General features: G+C 56.8%; 2 protein-coding genes across 2 annotated transcripts in view; both read right to left on the reverse strand.

Moving 5' to 3' along the window:
• Positions 1-13,542: 13,542 nt before the first annotated feature.
• Positions 13,543-14,805, reverse strand: C2CD4C (C2 calcium dependent domain containing 4C). Its single transcript, XM_065935124.1, has one exon. The coding sequence runs from the start codon at positions 14,803-14,805 to the stop codon at positions 13,543-13,545; it is 1,263 nt and encodes a 420-aa protein (XP_065791196.1).
• Positions 14,806-19,147: 4,342 nt separating this feature from the next.
• SHC2 (SHC adaptor protein 2) overlaps positions 19,148-20,493 on the reverse strand; it is a 28,315-nt gene continuing 26,969 nt past the window's right edge. Inside the window, exon 13 of the mRNA XM_065935135.1 lies at positions 19,148-19,937. The gene's annotated coding sequence lies outside the window, so the exon portion shown is untranslated. The remainder of the gene's footprint in view (positions 19,938-20,493) is intronic.

Below are 20,493 nucleotides of genomic sequence, written 5' to 3' on the forward strand. Positions count from 1 at the left end.
TTCTCCAAAAAGGACAGACAGGGGGCCAAGAGGACATGAAAAGATGCTCAACATCACTAATTACTGAAGAGATGCAAATCAAAACTACAATGAGATACCACCTCACGCCCGTCAGAATGGCCATGATTAAAAACTCTAAAATAATAAATCTTGAAGAAGATGTGGAGAAAACCCTCTTACACTGTCAGTGGGAATACAAACTGGTGCAGCTACTATGGAAAACAGTATGGATGTTCGTTAAAAACTAAAAATAAGGACTTCCCTGTGGTCTAGTAGTTAAGAGGCCACCTTGCAATGAAGGGAGCACAAGTTTGAGCTCTGGTCTGGGACCTAAGACCCCACATGCGTGGGGCAACTGAGCCCAGGTACTGCAACTACTCAGCAGGTGTGCTCCGGAGCCTGCACACAACAGGAGAGTCCGTGTGCCGGAACGAAAGATCCCTCATGCTGCAACTAAGACCCAGTGCCCCCTAATTAATTAACTTTTAAAAAACTAAAAATAGAATTGCCATATGATCCAGCAGTCCCACTCCTGGGCATATATTCTGACAAAATCATAATTCAAAAAGATATATGCACCCCAATGTTCATAGTAGCACTGTTCACAATAGCCAAGACAACCTAAACAACCTAAATATCCATTAACAAATAAATGGATAAAAAAGATGTGGTATATACACACAATGGAATAATACTCAGGCATAAAAAGAACGAAATAATGTCATCACAACAACATAGATGCAACTAGATATTATCATACTAAGTGAAGTAAGTCAGACAAAAACGAATACCATATGATATCACTTATATTATACAAATGAATATATGAATGACACAAATGACATATGACACAAATGAACATATGACACAAATGACATATGACACAAATGAACATATCCATGAAACAGAAACAGAATCAGGGACATGGAGAATAGACTGATGGATGCCATGAAGGAGAGGGTGGGATGGGGTTGAATTGGGAGTTTGGAATCAGCAGAGGCAAACAATTGTACAGACAACAGATAAACAACAAAGTCCTACTGTAGAGCCCAGGGAATTACATTCAATATCCTGTGATAAATCATACTGGAAAATAATATGGAAAAGAATATATATATATATATACATATATATATATATATATATACATACTGCTGTTAAGTCACTTCATTTGTGTCCAACTCTCTTGCGACCCCACAGACGGCAGCCCACCAGGCTCCCCCAGTCCCTGGGATTCTCCAGGCAAGAACACTGGAGTGGGTTGCCATTTCCTTCTCCAATGCATGAAAGTGAAAAGTGAAAGTGAAGTCGCTCAGTAGTGCTAGACTCTTCAGGACCCCATGGACTGTAGCCCACCGGGCTCCTCCATGGGGATTCTCCAGGCAAGAATACTGGAGTGGGTTGCCATGCCCTTCTCCAGAGGATCTTCCCAACCCAGGGATGCAACCCAGGTCTCCTGCATTGCAGGCGAATTCTTTACCATCTGAGCCACCAGGGAAGCCCATATATATGTAAAACTGTCACTTTGCTTTGTAGCAGTAAGGAACACAGCACTGCTCTTCAACTATTCTTCATTAAAAAATAAATTTTAGAAAAAGGATTGGTACGCATATACAATGGAATATTACCCCGCCCCGGGCAGTCCGCCCAGCCACAGCAGCCGCCCCCGCCCCAGGCTCCTGGAGCACGTGTCTGGGAAGGTTTCCCCTGCAGGCCGCGAGCGTGGACACGTGAAGGACCACGAGGCCCGGGCGGCCCCCGCACATGGGCTGCGCGTGCTGATGCAATTTTAGGTTTCCTCGCCCATGGCCCGCCACTATTATTGTGCAATTATAGCACTGGAGGCAGCGGATCAGGCGGTAGGAAATAGCCTGTCCCCGTCAGCCAGAGCGGGGAGTGGTGGCGGGAGCCGCCTGCAGCCGCCTCGCACGGAGGCCCGGCCCGGCCCCTGCTGGCGACTTCCCCACAAAGTCCGAGACCGGGGCTGGACGGACGGCGGGGGGCCGGCAGTCTGGCCCTCCTGGGGGAGAAAATAAAGAGGGGAAGTGGCGGGGCGGGGGGAGTGCATCTTTGATGAATGGCCAGGGGCGCCCTTTCCGCGGTGAGAGTCGTGAGGAGACCAGTGGAGAGTTCAGGGGGGGTCCTGGGACAGCCCTGCGCCCGGCGGGTGGGAGAGGAATCAGCGGGGGACAAGGGCAGGAGGTGAGAGCGAGGAGGGGACGGGAAGGAGCAGGGCGTGTAGAGCCCGGGGACGCGGCGGACTCGACTCCCACCAGAGGGACACGGAGCCCCCTGGGCCGGGGAGGGGGGCAGAGGAGGGACGCGACCCGCTCGCTGCTCACCGGCGCCCTCTGGCGGCTTCGGGGAGAACAGGCCGTGGGCGGCGCGGGGACACAAGCGAGGGGACTGCGGGGGGGTCCCAGATGGGTGGGGGTGGGGGGTAAGGGATGATGGAAACAGAGGATGGGAAGGTACGGTGCAGGAATGGTGGGGAGTGGGGTGGGAGGCGGGGATAATGGAAGATGATCGGTGTTGGGGCTACGAGGGGGGAGGATGATGGAAAGGGCTGATGGGGTGGATGTGGTGGCAGCGGTTGGGAGTACGTCCGTCGGGGAGGTATGGTGGGGTATGATGGTGGCATGGTGGGTGGATGGTGGGGGGCCTGGAAGGGAGGGTGGAGGTGGATAGTGGGACTTGGGTAGGGGCCAAAGAGGGAGCAAGAAATGGGCAGGTTCTGGGAAATGATTATTTTCATGTCCTTTTGTAATATAGCTTATATACGGTAAATGCACAAATTGTTAAGTACATCAAGCTCCATCAACTTCTTTTTATTTGATTTTATTAAAATTCATCTATTTTTGGCTGTGTTGGGTCTTCATTGTTGAGCAGGCTTTCCCTAGTTTCCTCTAGTGGGGGCTACTCTCGAGTTGTGGTGCACAGGCTTCTCACATCAGTGGCTCCTCTTGCAAAGCGCCGGCTCCAGGCGGCCAAGGACTTCAGTAGTTGCAGCACAGCACGTGGGTTTAGTAGTTGTGACTCCCCGACTCTAGAGAACAGGCTCAATAGTCGTGGCACACTGAACCTAGTTGCTCCACAGCACATGGGATCTTCCTGGACCAGGGATTGAACTCATATCTCTTGCATTGGAAGGTGGATTCTTTACCACTGAGCTGCCAAGAAAGCCCTCAATGAACTTCTTAAAAAATTAAAGTATAAGTCACATAAAATACAATCATTTGGGGAATTTCCTGGTAGTCCAGTGGTTAAGACTCCGTGCTCCCAATGCAAGGAGCCCGGGTTCAGTCACTGTTTGAGGAACTAGATCCCACATGCTGCAACTAAGGCCCAGCAAAGTCAAATAAATGAATATTTTAAAAAACAATCATTTTAACATGAATAATTCAGTGTCATTTAGTACAGACACAATTTGCAACCACCACCTCTAATTCCAGAACATTCCATCACTTCAAAAGAAAGCCCCATCCCCATCAGCAGTTACCCCCATCTCCTCCCCCAGCCCCTGACAACCAGGAGCCACTCTCTGTGTCTGTGGATCTACCTGTTCTGGACGTTTCCCATCAAAGGAATCACACCCCATGTGTCCTCCTGTGTCTGCTTCTCTCACAGAGCATCATGTTCTCAGGGTCTGTCCACATGGTAGTGAGTATCAGAGTTTCTCTCTCTTTTATGACTGAAGAATATTCTAGTGTGTGGAGGGACACAATGTGTGTATCCACCATCTGTTGATGGACACACTGGCTGCTTCCACCTTTTGGCTGCTGTGAACAATGCTGTTATGAACATTAATGTCCAAGTTTGGGTTTGAGGAACAGTTTTCAAGTCTTCTGAATACATCTAGACATGGAATTGAGGGTCATATGGTAATTTCGTGTGTACATTTTTGAGGAAATGGCAGTCTGTTTTCTGTAGCAGCTGCATAATCTCACATTGTCCAGGCAGCATGGAAGTTTCCAATTTCTCCACATCCTCACCACCCTGTTTTAGCTTCCATTTTCCTGATCACAGCCATCGTATGAGTGTGAAGTGGTATCACCTGTGCTTTTGATTTTCATTTCCCTGATGACTAATCATGTCGAGCATTGTTTCATGGAGTATTAGCCATTTGTGTATCCTCTTTGGTGTGGTTGTTGTTCAGTCACGAAGTCATGCCCGACTCTTTTCTACCGTATGGACTGCAGCACGCCAGGCTTCCCTGTCCTTCACTATCTCCCCGAGTTTGCTCAAACTCATGTCCATTGAGTCGGTGATGCCATCCAGCCATCTCATCCTCTGTTGTCTCCTTCTCCTCCTGTCTTCGATCTTTCCCAGCATCAGGGTCTTTTCCAGTGCATCAGCTCTTCGCATCAGGTGGCCAAAGTATTGGAACTTCAGTTTCAGCTTCAGCATCAGTCCATGCAATGAATATTCAGGACTGATTTCCTTTAGGATTGACTGGTTTGATCTCCCTGCTGCCCAAAGGACTCTGAATTCAGTCTTCTCTAGCACCACAATTCAAAAGCATCATTTCTTTGGTGCTCAGCCTTCTTTAGGAAAGCTCTAACAAACCTAGACAGCGTATTAAAAAGCAGAGATATCACTTTGACAAAAAAGTTTCGTACAGTCAAAGCTATAGTTTTTCCAGTAGTCATGGACCAATGTGAGTTGGACCATTCTCCTCTCTGGAGAAGTGTCTCTGTGGGTGCCCCACAAAGAAGCCTCAGTGGGCTTGCCCATTTTTAGCTGGGTCATGTATCCTTGTGTTGTTGTAAAAATTTTAAATGTCTTCTGGATAGTTGACCCTTAAAAGCCCAGTGAAGGTTTATAAACTCACTGAGCAACCATCACCCAGTGGGAATGTCAGTGGGAGTGACAGCTCCCCAGAGGCCATCATCACCCCTGCTGGTCACTAACCCCAGGTGGCCATCACCTTGACTTCTGTCTCTGCAGACCTCTGTGGCCTGTTCTTGACCTTCTTTCTTACCCATGAAATAGCACAGTGTTCTTCACCTGACACCATTCCCACCGAGACACCCGTGGCTACTGCATGCAGCGGTCCCCTCTCTGCAGCGAGGTTTCCGGGTGTTAGGAAGGCAGAGCTGGGTTGGCTGGTGGCGGGACTGAGTGGAGCTGAGAGAGAGAGATGTTCCAGCAGATCGCTCACCGCACAGCCTTCCCGTCCAAGCCCAGCCGAGCCCGGACACTGCACGTGTCACATGTGTCCCATCCACCTCTGCCCAGCCCGGTCCCAATGCGCCCCCCTCCTCTGGACTCAGCAGCAGCCCCAGCCCAGTCCCCATGCCCCCCACAGTGCCCCTTCCTCCCAGGCTCCAGAGAGACTAAAACATGAACCAGAGCCCCTGTTCCCCGAGGCTCCCCACCCCATCCCAAAATAAAGTCCACCCTCCCTGCAGGATCCACTTCAACAACCAGCCTCCTGGATGTTCCTGACCTCGGACCCACACAGCTCTTCACCTCCCCATCCCTTTCCTGGGCCTCCTCCTCCAGGAAGCCCCCCCCAAGGGCAGAGGTTGCAGTGACTTGGACCCTTCGGCTGTGGATTCCACAGGTCAGGAACTGGGCGGGCTGCAGCGCAGCAGAGGTCAGGGGCTGGAGACTGGCAATCAGGCGCTGACTTGAACACTCCACTGTGCCATCAGCCCAGCCTCTAGAGTTGAGCCCAAGTTCAGCACCCCCTCTTACACACAGGGAAACTGAGGCTATGGAGGGGAGGGGCTTGCCCAAGGGTCTCCATAAGGAGTGTGGGAGCCAGGGAACCACCATGATCCCAGGGTGCCTCCCTGACTTCAAGGAGCAAGGAGGGAATTTCTGCGGCTTGGCTGTGGGAGCGGAGGACAGGGTGGGGGCAGAGTGGGCCGTGGGGGGCTGGGCACCTCTGGATGGCCTTACTCAGGTCTTGGGGATTAGGGAGGTGAGACAGAGGGGTGACTGAGAGGACTCAGGACTCAAGGACTCAGGTGGCTGGGGGGGGTGGGGGGGGTCTGCGTCGCCATAGCAACCCAGGCCCTGTGCTCCTAGGAAGGGAATGGGGTGGGAGTGGGAAGCTAGCCAAGTTGAAAACGTCAGAGGGCACAGTCTCCACTTCTGACACCAACAGCAAGTTTGGGGTCCCCCAACCACCCTGGGGTTTGCTGATTCTATGGAGAGGATTCACAGAACCCATTGAAGGCACCTAAGGGGACCACAGGTTACGGAAGGAGGAGCACATGTAGGGAGAGCTGGGGGGAAGTCACAGCAGCCTCTCCATCCTAGTGATCCACACGTGCCACCCTCTCCACAGCCCCGCCACGCACACACAGCTGGTATCACGGGTCCCACACAGGGCGGGGAGTGGGGGGCTCCAGCGCAGGTGTGTGCAGGCATCCTCGGCAGCCAACCTCAGGCTCCAGGTCCACCGACTCCAACCCCCAGCCCACCCTAAACCGGGAGGCTGGTCTTCCTGGAGTGGCCAGTCGCGTCAGGCAGGACTGGGGCAAATCTATATAAGGCAGACCTTACCCTCCCAGGAGCCTCCCAGGGCCAGGTCGGGGCACCTTGCCTGTCTGAATCTGCACCTCCAGCCCCCACCACCACGGGGCGGGAGACAGGGTGCTGGAGTCACAGAGAGGAGGATGACTTGTCAGGATTCAAACGCAGGCGCGCGGCCCAGGAGGAGCCTGGAGTGCTCCCACGGGGAGGAGGAGCCTTCCGGCCCGTGGGAAGGCAGACCAGGCGGGGTGGAGGGCTTGGGATCTGCTCCCATCGCTGCTTCGTACTGCATCCTGTCCATCCCCTCCCTCACCTCCCCACCTCCGCCCCAGGGAACTGGGCAGCTTTGGGAAGGCCCCACGTCCTTCCCGGGCCTCTGTTCCCCTCTGTGGGGGTGGGGGCGGCAGCATTCTGCAGAGGATTCGGAGGGTCCCCCCTCTCACCCAGCACGGGCTTCTTAAAAGGCCCCTCCACGGTGGTTTGTGCTTACCTTAGGTGCCCTGCGTCAAACGTCCCCATTGCACGGGGATGCGGGGTGTTAACTGAGGCTCCAGAGTCAGGCCAGCGGGTGCGCAGGGCAGCCAGGACCGGGGGCGAGGGATGCGATGCGCTTCCCTTCCGCCCCCCACGCAGCGGCTTTTTAATTGAAGTCATTTTTCTACCCCCTCCCCCAACGTCAGCGGAGCCGGCTGCGGGCAGCCCCTCCCTCCGACCCGCGTAGGAGCCGGGAAGAAAACAAAGGCTTAATTGAATCCCTCACTGGGGGAGTGGGGGGCGGGGGAAGAGGGGGTGCGGCTGCAGAGAGGGGCCCGCGGCACCGAGAGGCTAGCGGAGGCTGGACCTCGGAGGGTCTGGCGGGCCTGGAATTACCACTCAGATGTGGTTGGACTCACACCGTCGCTGCGCTGCGCCTGAGGTCGCGGAGGCGCCTGTGCGCTCGGCTCTTCACGTGCGACCCTGGGTCTCAGCACAGTCGCGCGTGGGGAGCCTGAGAACCAGACAAGCCGCGTGACTTGTAGACAAACACAGGGCGAGTGGAAAACCGGGGGCTTGAATTTCGCCGTGGACGCTCCCCGCGAGGGTCAGGGTTCAGACTCCCAGCCCCTCCTCCAGACGTGGGGTGCGGGTGAGAGGGGCGCACACGACGTGCGCGGCTGGGAAGGTGCGGGGGTGACCGGGCGGGGCGCCCCGGGGAGGTCTCCACTGCCAAGGTGTGGGGAACCATGAAAGGTTATTCAGAGCAGGAACAGCAGGTGAAGGCAGGGGGCAGATGAGATGGGCAGTGCCGCCGGCTGTGGTGGGGTGGGATGGCGACCATCAGGTGCTGGATTCCGGAGCCCCTTCCCCACCCCAACCCCCGGAATGCCTCTGCTCCCCCAGTGCTTTTTCCCTGGTTCAGATTCTGCTCCTTCTGCAAAGCCTTCCTTGACAAATGCCCTGATGGAAGCTCACCCCTCCCTCCAGGGCCGCCTTCTCTAGCTCCTTGGGAGGTACAAATCCCAGGCCTTCCCATGATGCCTTCCTTCTCTGCTTCTCTTTCCTACATCAGACTAGGGCACCCCAGGTCTAGGGGAGCCTCCTTCCTGGGGCTGAAGACTGTATCAGCATTCTTTGACTGAAAATGACAAAGAAAAGTGGCTTAAGCAAAGAAGGGACGTTATTGGCCCTCTGAACTGAAGCGGTGTGCAGTTATGGACTTCAGGCATAGCTGGATCCAGGTGCCCACCATGTCTCCAGGCACTTGATTCCTCCTTCTTTGCTCCATTCTGAGAAAGAGGCAAGGTTCTGTGATCTGCACCAGATCAGGCGCCTGGTGTGGGTGGTGCCCTTGATGCTCACCACCCTCCTGAGAGTAGGAAAGTGTTGGACTTTCCAGGATGGAAGGAGAGAGTGTTGATGCCGCCTTCATTTGCATCCTGGTCTGAGTTGATGATGGACAGGGAAGGCGGGTGTGCTGCAGTCCATGGGGTTACAAAGAGTCAGACACGACTGAGCGACTGAACTGAACTGAGCACTGGGATGCTCCAGGCAAACAACAGACCATACTGATCAAGTCAATGTCACAAAGTTGTGTATAACACTAACAAGGAATACTAAAGGGGGAGGATCTGACTCAAAGGAGGGCCTGGTTCAAAATTGGGGAAGGAGAACCTCGAGGCTGTATGTTGTCACCCTGCTTAAATTATATGCAGAGTACATCATGGGAAATGCCGGGCTGGATGAAGCACAAGCTGGAATCAAGATTGCCGGGAAAAATATCAATAACCTCAGATATGCAGATGACACCACCCTTATGGCAGAAAGTGAAGAGGAACTAACGAGCCTTTTGATGAAGGTAAAAGAGGAGAGTGAAAAAACTGACTTAAAACTCAGATAATGGCATCCTATCACTGGTCCCATCATTTCATGGTGAGTAGATGCGGAAACAATGGAAACAGTGACAGACTTTATTTTCTTGGGCTCCAAAATCACTGCAGATGGTGAGTACATCCATGAAATTAAAAGATGCTTGCTCCTTGGAAGAAAAACTGTAACAAACCTAGACAGCATAATAAAAAGCAGAGACATTACTTTGCCTACAAAGTAGGCAATCCTACTTTGATTAGTCCATCTAATCTAAGCTATGGTTTTTCCAGTAGTCATGTATGGATGTGAGAGTTGGACCATAAAGAAGGCTGAATGCCGAAGAATTGATGTTTTTGAACTGTGGTGTTGAGAAAACTCTTGAGAGTCCCTTGGACTTCAAAGAAATCAAACCAGTCAATCCTAAAGGATGTCAACCCTGAATATTCATTGGAAGGAATGATGCTGAAGCTCCAATACTTTAGCCACCTGATGCGAAGAGCCAACTCATTAGAAAAGACCCTGATGCTGAGAAAGATTGAAGGCAGGAGGAGAAGGAGATGACAGAGAATAAGATGGCTGGATGGCATCACTGACTCAATGGACATGAGTTTGAGCAAGCTCCGGGAGATGGTGAAGGACAGGGAAGCCTGGTGTGCTGCAGTCCATGGGGTCGCACAGAGTCAGAGACGACTGAGTGACAGAATGACGATGACCTCATTGTGGCGGAGGCTGCCCTGGGGAACAGGCAGTGGTTCAGGACCTCAAGGAAGATGGAAGGAACGTGGCAAAGGGCATTTCCAGTGGGGAGCCAGCATGAAGAGAGGTGGGGAAGGAGGGGGTCCTCTTGAATCTTGTGTTATCTTTAGGGGCAGCCTGAGGCACAGTGGCCGCAGTGCACACTCATGAACACACACACACATGTGCACAGCCACACATGTTACACAACAACGCTGTACTCACAGAGTTATACACATGCACAGGGTGCACACATGGAAACAAACACACGCAGTACACACAGATGTGCAAGTACATGCAGGCTAACACATACGCACTCACATGTTTATGCCCACGCGGTGACACGTGTGCACACACGGCTACACTCTCATGTGCATGTGGCCGTGCTAACATTCACACAGTATGCACAGAGGCAACAGCACACAGTTACACATGTGCCCAGGGGGCCCATAGCTATGTGCATGGACTCCTACATGACACATACACTCACACACCAGCTGCCCACCCATGAAGTGGCTGGTGGGGAAGAGACAAGACGGTGCCTGGTTGCCCTGGCAACACATCCTGGAACCCGACAAGGCCTGGTGAGTGCAGCTCATCTGGCGGGCTGTCAGCAGGTGGGGGTGCTCAGGACCCCAGCCTGCACAAAGCCTCCTGGTGACAGTGAGGCCCTGAGGGTCTGGGCCCCACCAGGATAAGGCGAGAGGAAAGGGCCGGGGATCAGGGCAGGAGGCAGCAGCCTGTACTGTAGATCTACGCCAGGGAGCAGTGGGGGGGGAGACAGAACTCAGTCCTGGAGTCTCTCATGTCCCCATCCTCCTGCCCTGTTCTGATTTCTCCCCCTGTGATGGGGAGGGAGGCATCCTGGCAGGGCTTTTGCAAGGTTTGCATTGTTGGCAGTATACAACAGGCAGTCAACATAGCCCTCTTGGCCAAGGGATTGGAGGCTCCAAGGCGTCTGTTTTCCCTGTAGCCCACTCTGCCTGGTAGGGCCACCCAGTCCCAACTGGGTGCCACGACCAGAGCAGGGGGGCCAGGCTGGATGCCGGTACAGACTCTGAAGAGGAAGGGGTGACAAGGACACAGAGCGGCACAGGGCCACCCCAGAGCTGGGCTGGGGCCCCATTCTGGAGCAGCCTCACTAACACTATGCATCCTCTGGTCTGTGGCTCAGACGCCCCGTCCTTCCCAACTCTGTCCCCAGCATGATGAAAGGACTCTGTCCTGGTTCCTTGAGCCCTGGCACCCCATCATAAAAACCCGACGTGGTCCTTGCTTGGGCACAGCTGCCCACCCCTCACCCCCAGAGCAGTCACTGCGCAGGAAGAACCCAGCCCTGCCAAATGAATCAATGAAGGCACAGCTGGCCTGCTTCCAAGCCCTGGGGCTCAGTTTCCCCGTCTTTCAAATGGAGAAAATGCAACCCATGCCAGCCACGGCTCCAACACTCCTGAAGGCTGAGCAGTCCTGGGTTGCAGACCTGCTCTGGTCCTCAAGCATTGCCTGCCTCCCAGGGCAAGCACAGGTGGGTCCTCAAGCACTGCTGAGTCTCCCAAGTCAAGGACACCACTTCCCAAGAGGATGGGGGAAGGCGAGGTCAACCCAAGTGGGAAAAACTGGCGGTTCTTCAAGGGGGAACAGGGGGAAGGGCTGGGACACTCAGGTTCCCCAGCAACCTTACAGGAGTCCAGAGACCAGGTCAGGCCACAGCTTTCCACATGCTGTGAAGTAGGTTCGCTCGGACTGGAGATGGACTTTCAGGGAGATAAATCTGCAGGCCCTGGAGTTGGGGACAGACAGGACCTCAAATGGCCTGTGAGCTGAGATGGGAAGGGGAACACATAGCAAAGTCAGGAAGGCTTCCTGGAGGAGGTGCCATATCAACTAGAGTCTGAAAGCAGGTGAATGGGGGGTGGGGGCATGGGGGTAGGAGGCATTCCAGGCAGAGAGAACAAGATGTGGGAAGACACAGACATGAACGGCTTGGAGCCAGTCTCCCCGGCTGCCCTCTGTCGCCAAATGGACAGAGCACAGAAGGGACGGCCCTGGCATTTCTCTTGCCTGTGGTTGCAGGGAGGGTGTGGGTTCAAGTCTAGGCTGAAGGTGTGGCCAGGCTGTCTCGGGTGGGCGACCAGACAGCTGGTCTCTGCACCTGTGAGGGGGACATTCACGGCCTCAGGGGGTGAGAGCGCTGCCTGCATGCAGGTGTCCTTATAACAGGGCATGAGGGTCCCTGGGGACATTGCCCTGCTACAGTCCTGCTTCTGTGCCACCCCCACAAGCAGGAGAGCCCCGTTGGGTCTGAAAGGGCGGGGAGGCCTTCACGGATCTTGAAGGTTCCCGCCACCCTCCCTGGAATTCAAGGCAAAATTCCTCTCTTGTTATTAAACAGTAAAGCCAGCAGAGTTCCACCCCCGCATCCCCAAAACACCTTTATTGCACTAAAACCAACATTTATAAACAAACACTTGGGGGAGGATGTCTTCAAGATGTACCCACAGTCAACTTCAAACACAGATATCAAACAGTGTGGGGGCCTAGAAAATGAGGGTCCCCAGGGATAAAGCAGGGGGTGGGAGTAGTTGGGGTCAGAGAAGGGGGCGGCAAGTCTGAGCATCTAAGTCCATGCGGGGCTTTCTGTCCACAGGCCTGGCCTGGGTGATGCCCAGGACCAGAAAGCCTGAGAGGCAGGCGGAGGACAGAGGCCAGAGGGTACGCGGCTAGGGGCCCCAGCGCCAGGGGACTTCAGTCTCAGGCTTAAGGGCATGGGTATGTCTCACCAGGTGTGCAGAAGGGAATGTGTGCTTCCCCTCCAGCCCTGGCTCCTTCACCCCTCCCCCAGGGTCATTTGGAAACCCAGAGTTGGGGGGGGGGGACCCCAGGATCCCCACAGACAAGCCTGGCCCATCCTTGCCCAGCAGGCAGCCCAGGAGGCCCTGCTTCAGATTGTGTCATTTCTGTTTGGCTGAGCCGGAAACTTCCACAAAAATCAGTTGAGGACACACATACTGACAGGACAGTTAAGCCCATGCAGCTGTGATAGCAGCATGAAAAGCCACAAGCAGGGTCTCCCCGGCCGCCCCTTGTCCCACCCACCCTAGCCAGAACCTATGTACACCTGTGGAGTAAAAGCGGAAGCCGTGTGTCCCTGAACAGCACTTCCTGGGTCCAGCTGCTGAGGCCCAGGCTCAGCAGGGGTCGAAGACAGGGAGGAGCAGGGGCCACCAGCTGGTGCTGCTCTCTGGGCACGATCTGAGCTAGCCTTCCAGAGGTTGAAGGCTCTGGACGCCCAGCAGGGCCGCAGGGCCAAAGAAGAGAAGGTGATGGAAGGCTGTCCCATTGGAGGGGCAGAGCCATCTTCTTCTGGGACTTCCTGCCTGTCTTTGCCGGGAAGTGGCTCTCAGACGGGGTGGCACCCTCCTCCCTCTGACCAGCTCTCGCCTCCGAGCCTGGGAGGACTGAGGGCTGCCCAGAGACCGCCTGACGCAGGAGGGGGTCCTCCCACAGCCCCATGTGCGGGGGCCCTGCACTGGGCCTGGCACCCACCCCTCTCTAGGGGGCGTCTGTCAGGCCTGGGGCAGGAGGACAGAGAAGACCTGGCTGGTCCTCAGGACCCGCAGCCTCTGGGTCTGTGGTCGGCTTCTGCTGCCTCCCGGCCCAGGTTCCAGAACTCCAGAAGCAGTGAGCAGCGGCGGTGGGGGCATGAAACTTGAGGTATAGAGGGACACAGCCCCGCAAGCTGGCCCTTTCTTTTCCCCAGCAGCCCTCTCTCTTCTCCTGTATTAAAAGTAACCCCTGGAAAAGAGCGTGACCCGGGACACCCCCAAAAGGGTCCGCAGCATCAGGGCTCACTTACAGGGTCCGAGAGAGGGCGGGGCCCCCCTGCCGGACCCGGGAGGGGGCGTGGCCATGGCCTCCACTGCCGGACCCAGGAGGGGGCGGGGTCTCCGCGGCCGGAGGGAGGTGGGGGGGCCTTTACAAGAAGGGCAGCAAGGAGGTCAGGGGCAGCTCCTTTTCCCCAAGCAGCGTGTCCCGCTTGAGGCTGCTACCCTTGTTCACCACCTTGATCCTGAGCGCCAGCTTCCGCACGCTGGCCGGACCCAGGCCGTCGAAGAAGAAGTCCTCGTTGAACACTGGGTGGCGGCTGTTCTTGACGATGGTGCTGCGCTGCTTCTGCAGCTTGCCCGGCACGAGGCACAGGCCCACACAGCAGTTGATGCTGCGGGCGTCGCACAGCCGGTCGTATAGGCCCTCGGCCGCCAGCAGGCGCACGCGCAGGCGGGCCTGGGCTGCCTCGTACTCGGCCAGCAGGCGCACGCTGCCCCGCGGGCCCATGCGCACGGCGTGCTCTGCGCGGGATGTCGGGCCAGACTCCGGGCCGGGCTCCGGGGTGGCCCTGCGGGGCAGGCGGCGCCGAGCCCCGGGGCTGGTGTCCGGCGTGCTGTCGTCGGCCGACAGGGAGCCATGGCGGCCTACAGAGTGCTTGAGCTGGCTCACCTTGGCCTGGCTGTCCTGGGCGAAGCCTTTGAGCAGCGACACGGAGCGCGAGAGCAGGGGAGAGCCGAAGGGTGAGGACTCGGCCGAGGACCCCGTGTCGCTCTCCCCGCCGCTGACGCAGCGGCCTGGGCTCATGAGGGCGCCGCCGGCCTCCCTGGGCGCCCCATCCCCCCCGTTGGCCTTGACGCCCCCCCGACGGCGTCGGGTGCCTGGGGAGCCCACCTGGGCCAGAGCCCCGTGCTCGCTGTGGAACAGGGACTCTTTGCGCCGCGTGTGGGGGCTCTCGGCCAGCGTGGCAAAGCCGTAGGACGTCTGGGCCTTGGGCACCGAGGGCAGCGACATGGCCCCCTGGGCCTGGGGGTCAGCGTTGGTGGCAGTCTCCTCGGCCGGCCAGTCCTCCGCGCTCTCGATCTGGATCACGTGCCGGGTGGCCGCCTTCAGTAGGCTCTTGCTCTCGGCGGCCAGCTTGGCGGGCAGCCGGGGGCTCCGGGGAGCGCGGCGGGGCGCGGCGGAGGCCAGGTTCTGCTCCGAGGTCGAGGGCCCCAGCTCGGCCTGCGCTTCGGGCTCGGAGGGGCCGGCGGGCAGCTTGGGGGGTATGAAGAAGTCCGGGATTTTGTCCGGCGTGAGCACGTTGCTGTACAGGGGCCCCTTGGCGGCCTTGTCCCCGCCCTCGCCCCCCGCAGCTCCATTCTCCCCCGATCCCCGAAACCTCTCCAAGAACCACATGTTGGTTTTCTTCATTGGGGCGCAGGCAGGAGCCAGGAGGGGTCTGCGAAGCCTGGGAAGAGAAGCGGGGGTCGGGAGCGGCAGGCCCCCCTGCACGCGGGGCTGGAAGCACGGCTCGCGGCACCTGCCTGGGGAGCCCTGTAGGGGCCAGCGGGGTGACGAGGCGCTGCGGCCCAGCACGGGGGGTGGGCTCGCCCCTTGTCTACCCTCCCCGGAGGAATCGCGCTTAACTTCCAAGCACCGAAGCCGGGCCTGGGAGGTGGGGGCGACGCTGACTCCAGGAAAGCCCCCAGGGGACAGCCGCTCCACTCTTGCCCCGACCCCTGTATTGAGGATCTCAAAGCGCTTTCTAAAGGGGTCCGCTCTCAATGCACAGGGAAGACACCCCTGGGCGCCCGGCGGACCCCTGGGTGTCCCAGCTCCGCCCCCCCTCAAGCTCCCACCCACCTGTGGCTTCTCCCGGGTTGAGGGTCCGGGCATCCGGGGTGGGGGAAGGGAGAGGAGGTGAGTTTGGGGGGTGAAGGCGCGACGAGCCGACCCCTTTCCTCCTCAACACCCTATCCCCCGCCCCGCGGGACTTGGCCGGCGGCGGGGGTTGGGGTGCGGGTAGGGGGTCCTAGCAGCCCCCGCGGAGCGTGGCGAGACCCGAACTCACCTGCCCGGGGGCGGGGGCCGAAGCTGGCTGACCCGCGGACACGCCGGGGTCTTGGCGCGAGGGCTGGGGGCGCGGGGACGCGAGCGCAGCCTCGGTCGGGCGGCGGTGGCAGCGCAGTCGGACTCATTCACCGGCGGGAAACCGCCCAGCCGGCCGCCGCGCCGCCGTATTCCTCCTAGTACGGCCGCCTTCCGCCCCCGCCTCGCCTGCCGGGGGACCGTCTGCGCCGTCTGCGCAGCGCCCCCCGCCCCCAGCAGCGGCCACACCGGGGAGCCTCGCCGCGACTCCCGGGACTGAGCGGGGAGAGAGGCAGGTGGTCGCTTGGCTGGCGCCCCTGGAAACCCCAGGCTCCTGCCGCAGGTCGTCTGCGGGCCTCTTCTCTGGTGAGTATCTTTCTAGACTTACGATGACGAGTAAAAGAATAGCAGTAATAATAACTGCAGTTGAATTTATTATTGGGCACTTTCTCAGTGCCAGGCTCTTAACATTCTCGCCCCAACTCACTGTCACAAGCACCAGTAGATATGTCCATGACCATGTCCAGTTTGCAGGTGAGGAAGGTGAAGGTTTCCTTCTAGAAACACGGAATTAGCCTCTGACGCTCCGTCCTCTCAGTGCAGTCACCCAAGGAACCGGCCAGGGTGCTGCTCCTTTATTTCATGGAGAGAGGTTTATTGAGCACCTACTGGACGCTGGGGACAGTGCTGTGGCTTGGATGCAGCTGTCAACTTTGTGATGTGTTCCAGGGGGAAGGAGGAGGACAGGAGGACACCAGTACAGAAATACACAGGTAAATAGTAACTGTAGGTTTGATGGTTCCTGTGACAAAATGTAACAGGAAAAATGTAATTTGGGATGAGAGGATAGTCCCCCATGCAGTTCACAGGTGGGGAAGCTGTCAAGGGCAAGACCAGGAGACTCAGGCATGGCAGCTCTGAAACCGCGGGCATCCCACATGCCACCCTGTGATCTGCCAGCCCCAGCCCCCCTGCTTGCTCATGGCTTCCTCCCTCCCAGCCTCAGTTTCCCCTCTGCAATACAAGGTCAACTGACCAGCCCCCAGTCCAGTAAGATAACCTATTGGCAGGACCGACACACAGCAGGGAATGCCTGGACCTTATTAAATTACGATATCCCAGGAGCCACCCATGTTCCAGACATGTCCCAATCATCATTACTGGAGCTGGATGGAGGTTGGTCTGGAGTGGTCACTGGTTAACAGCATGAGGGGGACAGGGGTAGGCTGAGCTAGAGTTGGATGGAGCTCCTCCAGCTCTTCCATCTGACCTTGGAGTGAGGTGGGGCTCAGAGTCCCATTGTCCAGATGGGGGGAATGAGTCTCCCTCAAGAGGCTTTTCTCAACTTTGCTCACCTAGCAAACATCCAGCCCACTACCATTTGTTCTAGGGGAAGCACTGGTGTGGCCACATAGGCTGACAAAGGAGGCAGGTACCAATGAATGCATCACCTCACTGCCGCCTCCAGGAAGCCTGCCCTGCCTGCCCCACATTGCAGCCAGACAGAGCTCACTGAACCCCAGTTTCTGCTCTCATGAGGAGCGCAGTTACTCCAAGAAGTTATTCCGTTAATGTACATTGCCCCTGCTGGGCCTGGAGCCCAGGAGGAAAGTGGTGGTGGTCTTACTCCTGCAGGCCCCCAGGATGAGTGAGCGCTACAGTAGGAAGAGCAATGCCGAGCACAGTGGGGCACCTTCCTCCACTGTCCGCGCCAGCACAGGAGTCCAGGACAGCAAGCTGACCGGCTCAGGTGTCCTGCTGACAGGCTGACCTGGTACTGTGGTTTCACTCTCCACATGCCCTTGCCATGCTGGGGTGGGGTCTGTCCTCCCAGCTGGGTCAGGGAGGAAGCAGTGAGTTTACTCAGTAGCCCCCCACCCACCACCCAGTGCCTTCTCCCAGCTGCCTCTTCGCCCCATCTTGTCCCCACAGCACAACTCCTACTTGGGACTCTTAACCACCTCTGTGCTTAAAAGGCCCCAGGCAGCTCTCCCTGGCACCAGGCTACGCCCAGCTGTGTCCCCAACTCCACTGCCGTCTGACCTCCCTTCGAACCTCTGGCCATCCTTCTGTCCCTCAAATAAGCTGCATGCTACACACCTTGGGTCTTTGCACACGCCATCCCTTCAGGCCAGATCTCTCTCCTCCTCATTCAGGGCCTCCCTGCTCATCCTCCAGACCAACCCCACAAAGGGACCCCCAAGTTCTGAGGTGCATTTCTTCCCACAGATGTCATCATACACTTGGTGGTGACCTGCTGATGAATGGGTTTTGGCAAACTCCACAAGAGTGGGTCTGTCTTGGTGATGTTGCACCTTCATTATCCACCAGGGGTCTTGGTCAATAAGAGGAGGTCATGAAGGAAGATTAAAGGATATGAGGATGGGGGTGTGGATCATGGACCAATGAGTGGAATGAATGATGAATGGGCAGTTAGAGGGATGGATGTGATGGTTAGGTGGACAGACTGATAAACGATGGATGGAAAAGTGGGTGGGTGAACAGACGGATAGACAGATGAATGAGTAGATGGATGGACATGGAGGTAGGTGAGTGGATTGATGGATAGATGGATGATGGATGGGTGAATGAATGGAAAAGTGAATGAATGGAGGATGGATGGATGAATGGAAGAGTGAATGATGGATGGATGGATGAACGGGAGGGTGAATGTATGGATGGGTGAGTAGACAGATGGATGGATTGACTGGTAGCTCTGTCTCCAGATCTCTGAAGTAAGAGACAGGGCATCAGAGTCCCCTCCCTTGCTCTGCCTTATGATCGCTTCCACCCTACTTACAGGCAGATCAGAGTGACTTTTACTTCCCCACACCCTTACCAGATCCCCCCAGGCCTGGAGTAGGGCCTGCTGACAGCAGAGAAAGCATAGCCCCTCCCCAGCACCAGAACCTGGGCAGAGATGTGACACCAACCAGCGGTGAGACTGGTACCCCCTTGGGAGGGAAGGTTCCATGTTTGTGGGAGGGTTGCGAGGAGGGTCCTGGGGAGAGAGGGGGGTCTCCCTGGGAAGGAGACATCATGTGAGGAAAGGTCAGGAGCAGAGAGTCGGAGTGAGCACAGGAAGCTGGGGGTGTCGTAGAAGTAGGTGCTTTCAGGTCAATGATGGGGCGAGAGTGAGGACCGGATGCTTCTCAAGAAATGAGGATGAGAAACACTGGGAGGCTGAAAAGCCAGGCCATCCTTCAGGACAAGTCAGGAACAATTTGGAGAAAACAAGCAGTGTTTTGCCAGATATCTGGAGTATCTTGAGTCCAGAGGCTTGTAACATTTGTGAGATAAATTCAGGTGTTTCCAAAGGGAAGGGTGGATATTTAACAGAGAAGCTGGTGTGTGCTTTCTCTTGGGATAAAATCGAGGGTCTGGGAAACATCAGGGGACTCTGCCCCCCACTCTCTCCCCACAGCAGGGGCACACCAGAGCCTGGTTCTCTCCTCCCCAGCCCTGGGGGGCCAAATCTGGTGCTGCCCTGGCTTCCCTGGACCCCTGACCCCCACCTCTAGAGGAACCCCACCATGAAAAGACACCCACTAGGAGAGAGTTCCAACCCCGAGGACACCCTGACCCCAAAAGGGGCCCCACCCCGAGAGGACCCCTGCTCTGAGATGACACCCACACAGAGAAGACCCCCACCCCGAGAAGACCCCAGCCCTAAGAGGATCCCTGCCTCTAGAGGACCTCCGCCCCACGATGACATCTACCCAGAGAGGGTCCCCACCCCGAGAGGCCTCGTAGATCACAGGAGGGCTCATGCGCCACACGGTCATTCCCAGGTTTAATTACAAACAGATTCCAAGTGTCCAGTCCAGGCTGACAGCTGGGAGGGAGGGGCCTCACAGCAACCCCCTCCCGGGTCAGTGGTCATGGAGTTGCCAGATGACCCCATCAGCCCAAGGCTGCCACCCACTTCAACACCCTCATCTGCCCCAGCCTGAGGACCCACAGCACTTCAATTCTACCCCCAAAAGACAACTATGTGCCGATTTTTCAGGTGGAAGATCTGAGCCCGGCAGAGACGGGAGCCCGTCTGTATGCCAGGGAGCTGGGGGCCTTCATTCCCCAGGAGTCGAGCTGATGACCCTCTAGGAAGGAAAATGGTGCTCCCTGGCCTCATCGGGGACCTGGGCCAGGCTCCAAGGCGGATGGCTGCTTTTTGATATATTTTCTTTAAAGGCGAGAAAAGGTTCTGTCTTTGGTACGTACATCTTCACTCCAGATGAAGGTGGCGGCAGGCGGGGGTGAGAGAGAGGGGTCATGCACCCCGTGTCCTGGCCAGGTTGACCCATCCCAGCCCCAGGACCAGCTAGAGAAGGAAGACTCCAGAGACCCAAGTGGAGAAGGAGAGACAGCGGCGGTTCCAGCCTGACCAGGGTCCAGAGAAAGGCTGAGGGGCCCCTAAGGCCACAACAGGAGCATCTGGGTAGCAGGGACAGAAGCCACAGGCTGAGAACCATCACCTGGGGAAGAAAGTGAAGCAGAGGTCAAGGGTCAGCAGAGACAGCAACAGGAGGCCTGGGTTCAGGTGTCATAGACCTCAGTTACAAGGCAGCAAAGTGACCCAGTGACAAGCCTCAGGTGGAGGGCCAGGTTCAAGTCCCGGCTCCTCCATGGTCTTGCCCTGTAACCTAGGGCAGTCCCTCAACCTCTCTGTGCCGCTGCTTCTTCCACAAAATGAGAAGATTGTTAACAGTGCCTGTTTTGGAGTTGCATGGGAGTCAGTACAGATGTGGGGAGGGTCTGAGCATGGGGCCAGAACATAGCAACTTCTCCACTGGCAGCGATTATTACTGCCATTGGTGTTATTTCTCGGGTCACAAACAACTCAGGGTATAGAAGGACAGGTCAGACCCTGGCATGTGCACATACACAGTCCATGGCACTGCACATCATTTCAGATGATCCACAGGACCACCTCCATCCCTGGAGCCCTTCCCCAGGCTGGGAACCCTGTCTCTGCCTACAGCCGGGCCTGGCTGGGGGCAGGGAGCAGGCCAGCGCTGACTGGGGGAGGAG

The sequence above is a fragment of the Muntiacus reevesi genome, chromosome 1 (genome assembly GCF_963930625.1).
Source record: "Muntiacus reevesi chromosome 1, mMunRee1.1, whole genome shotgun sequence".
Lineage (NCBI taxonomy): Eukaryota > Metazoa > Chordata > Mammalia > Artiodactyla > Cervidae > Muntiacus > Muntiacus reevesi.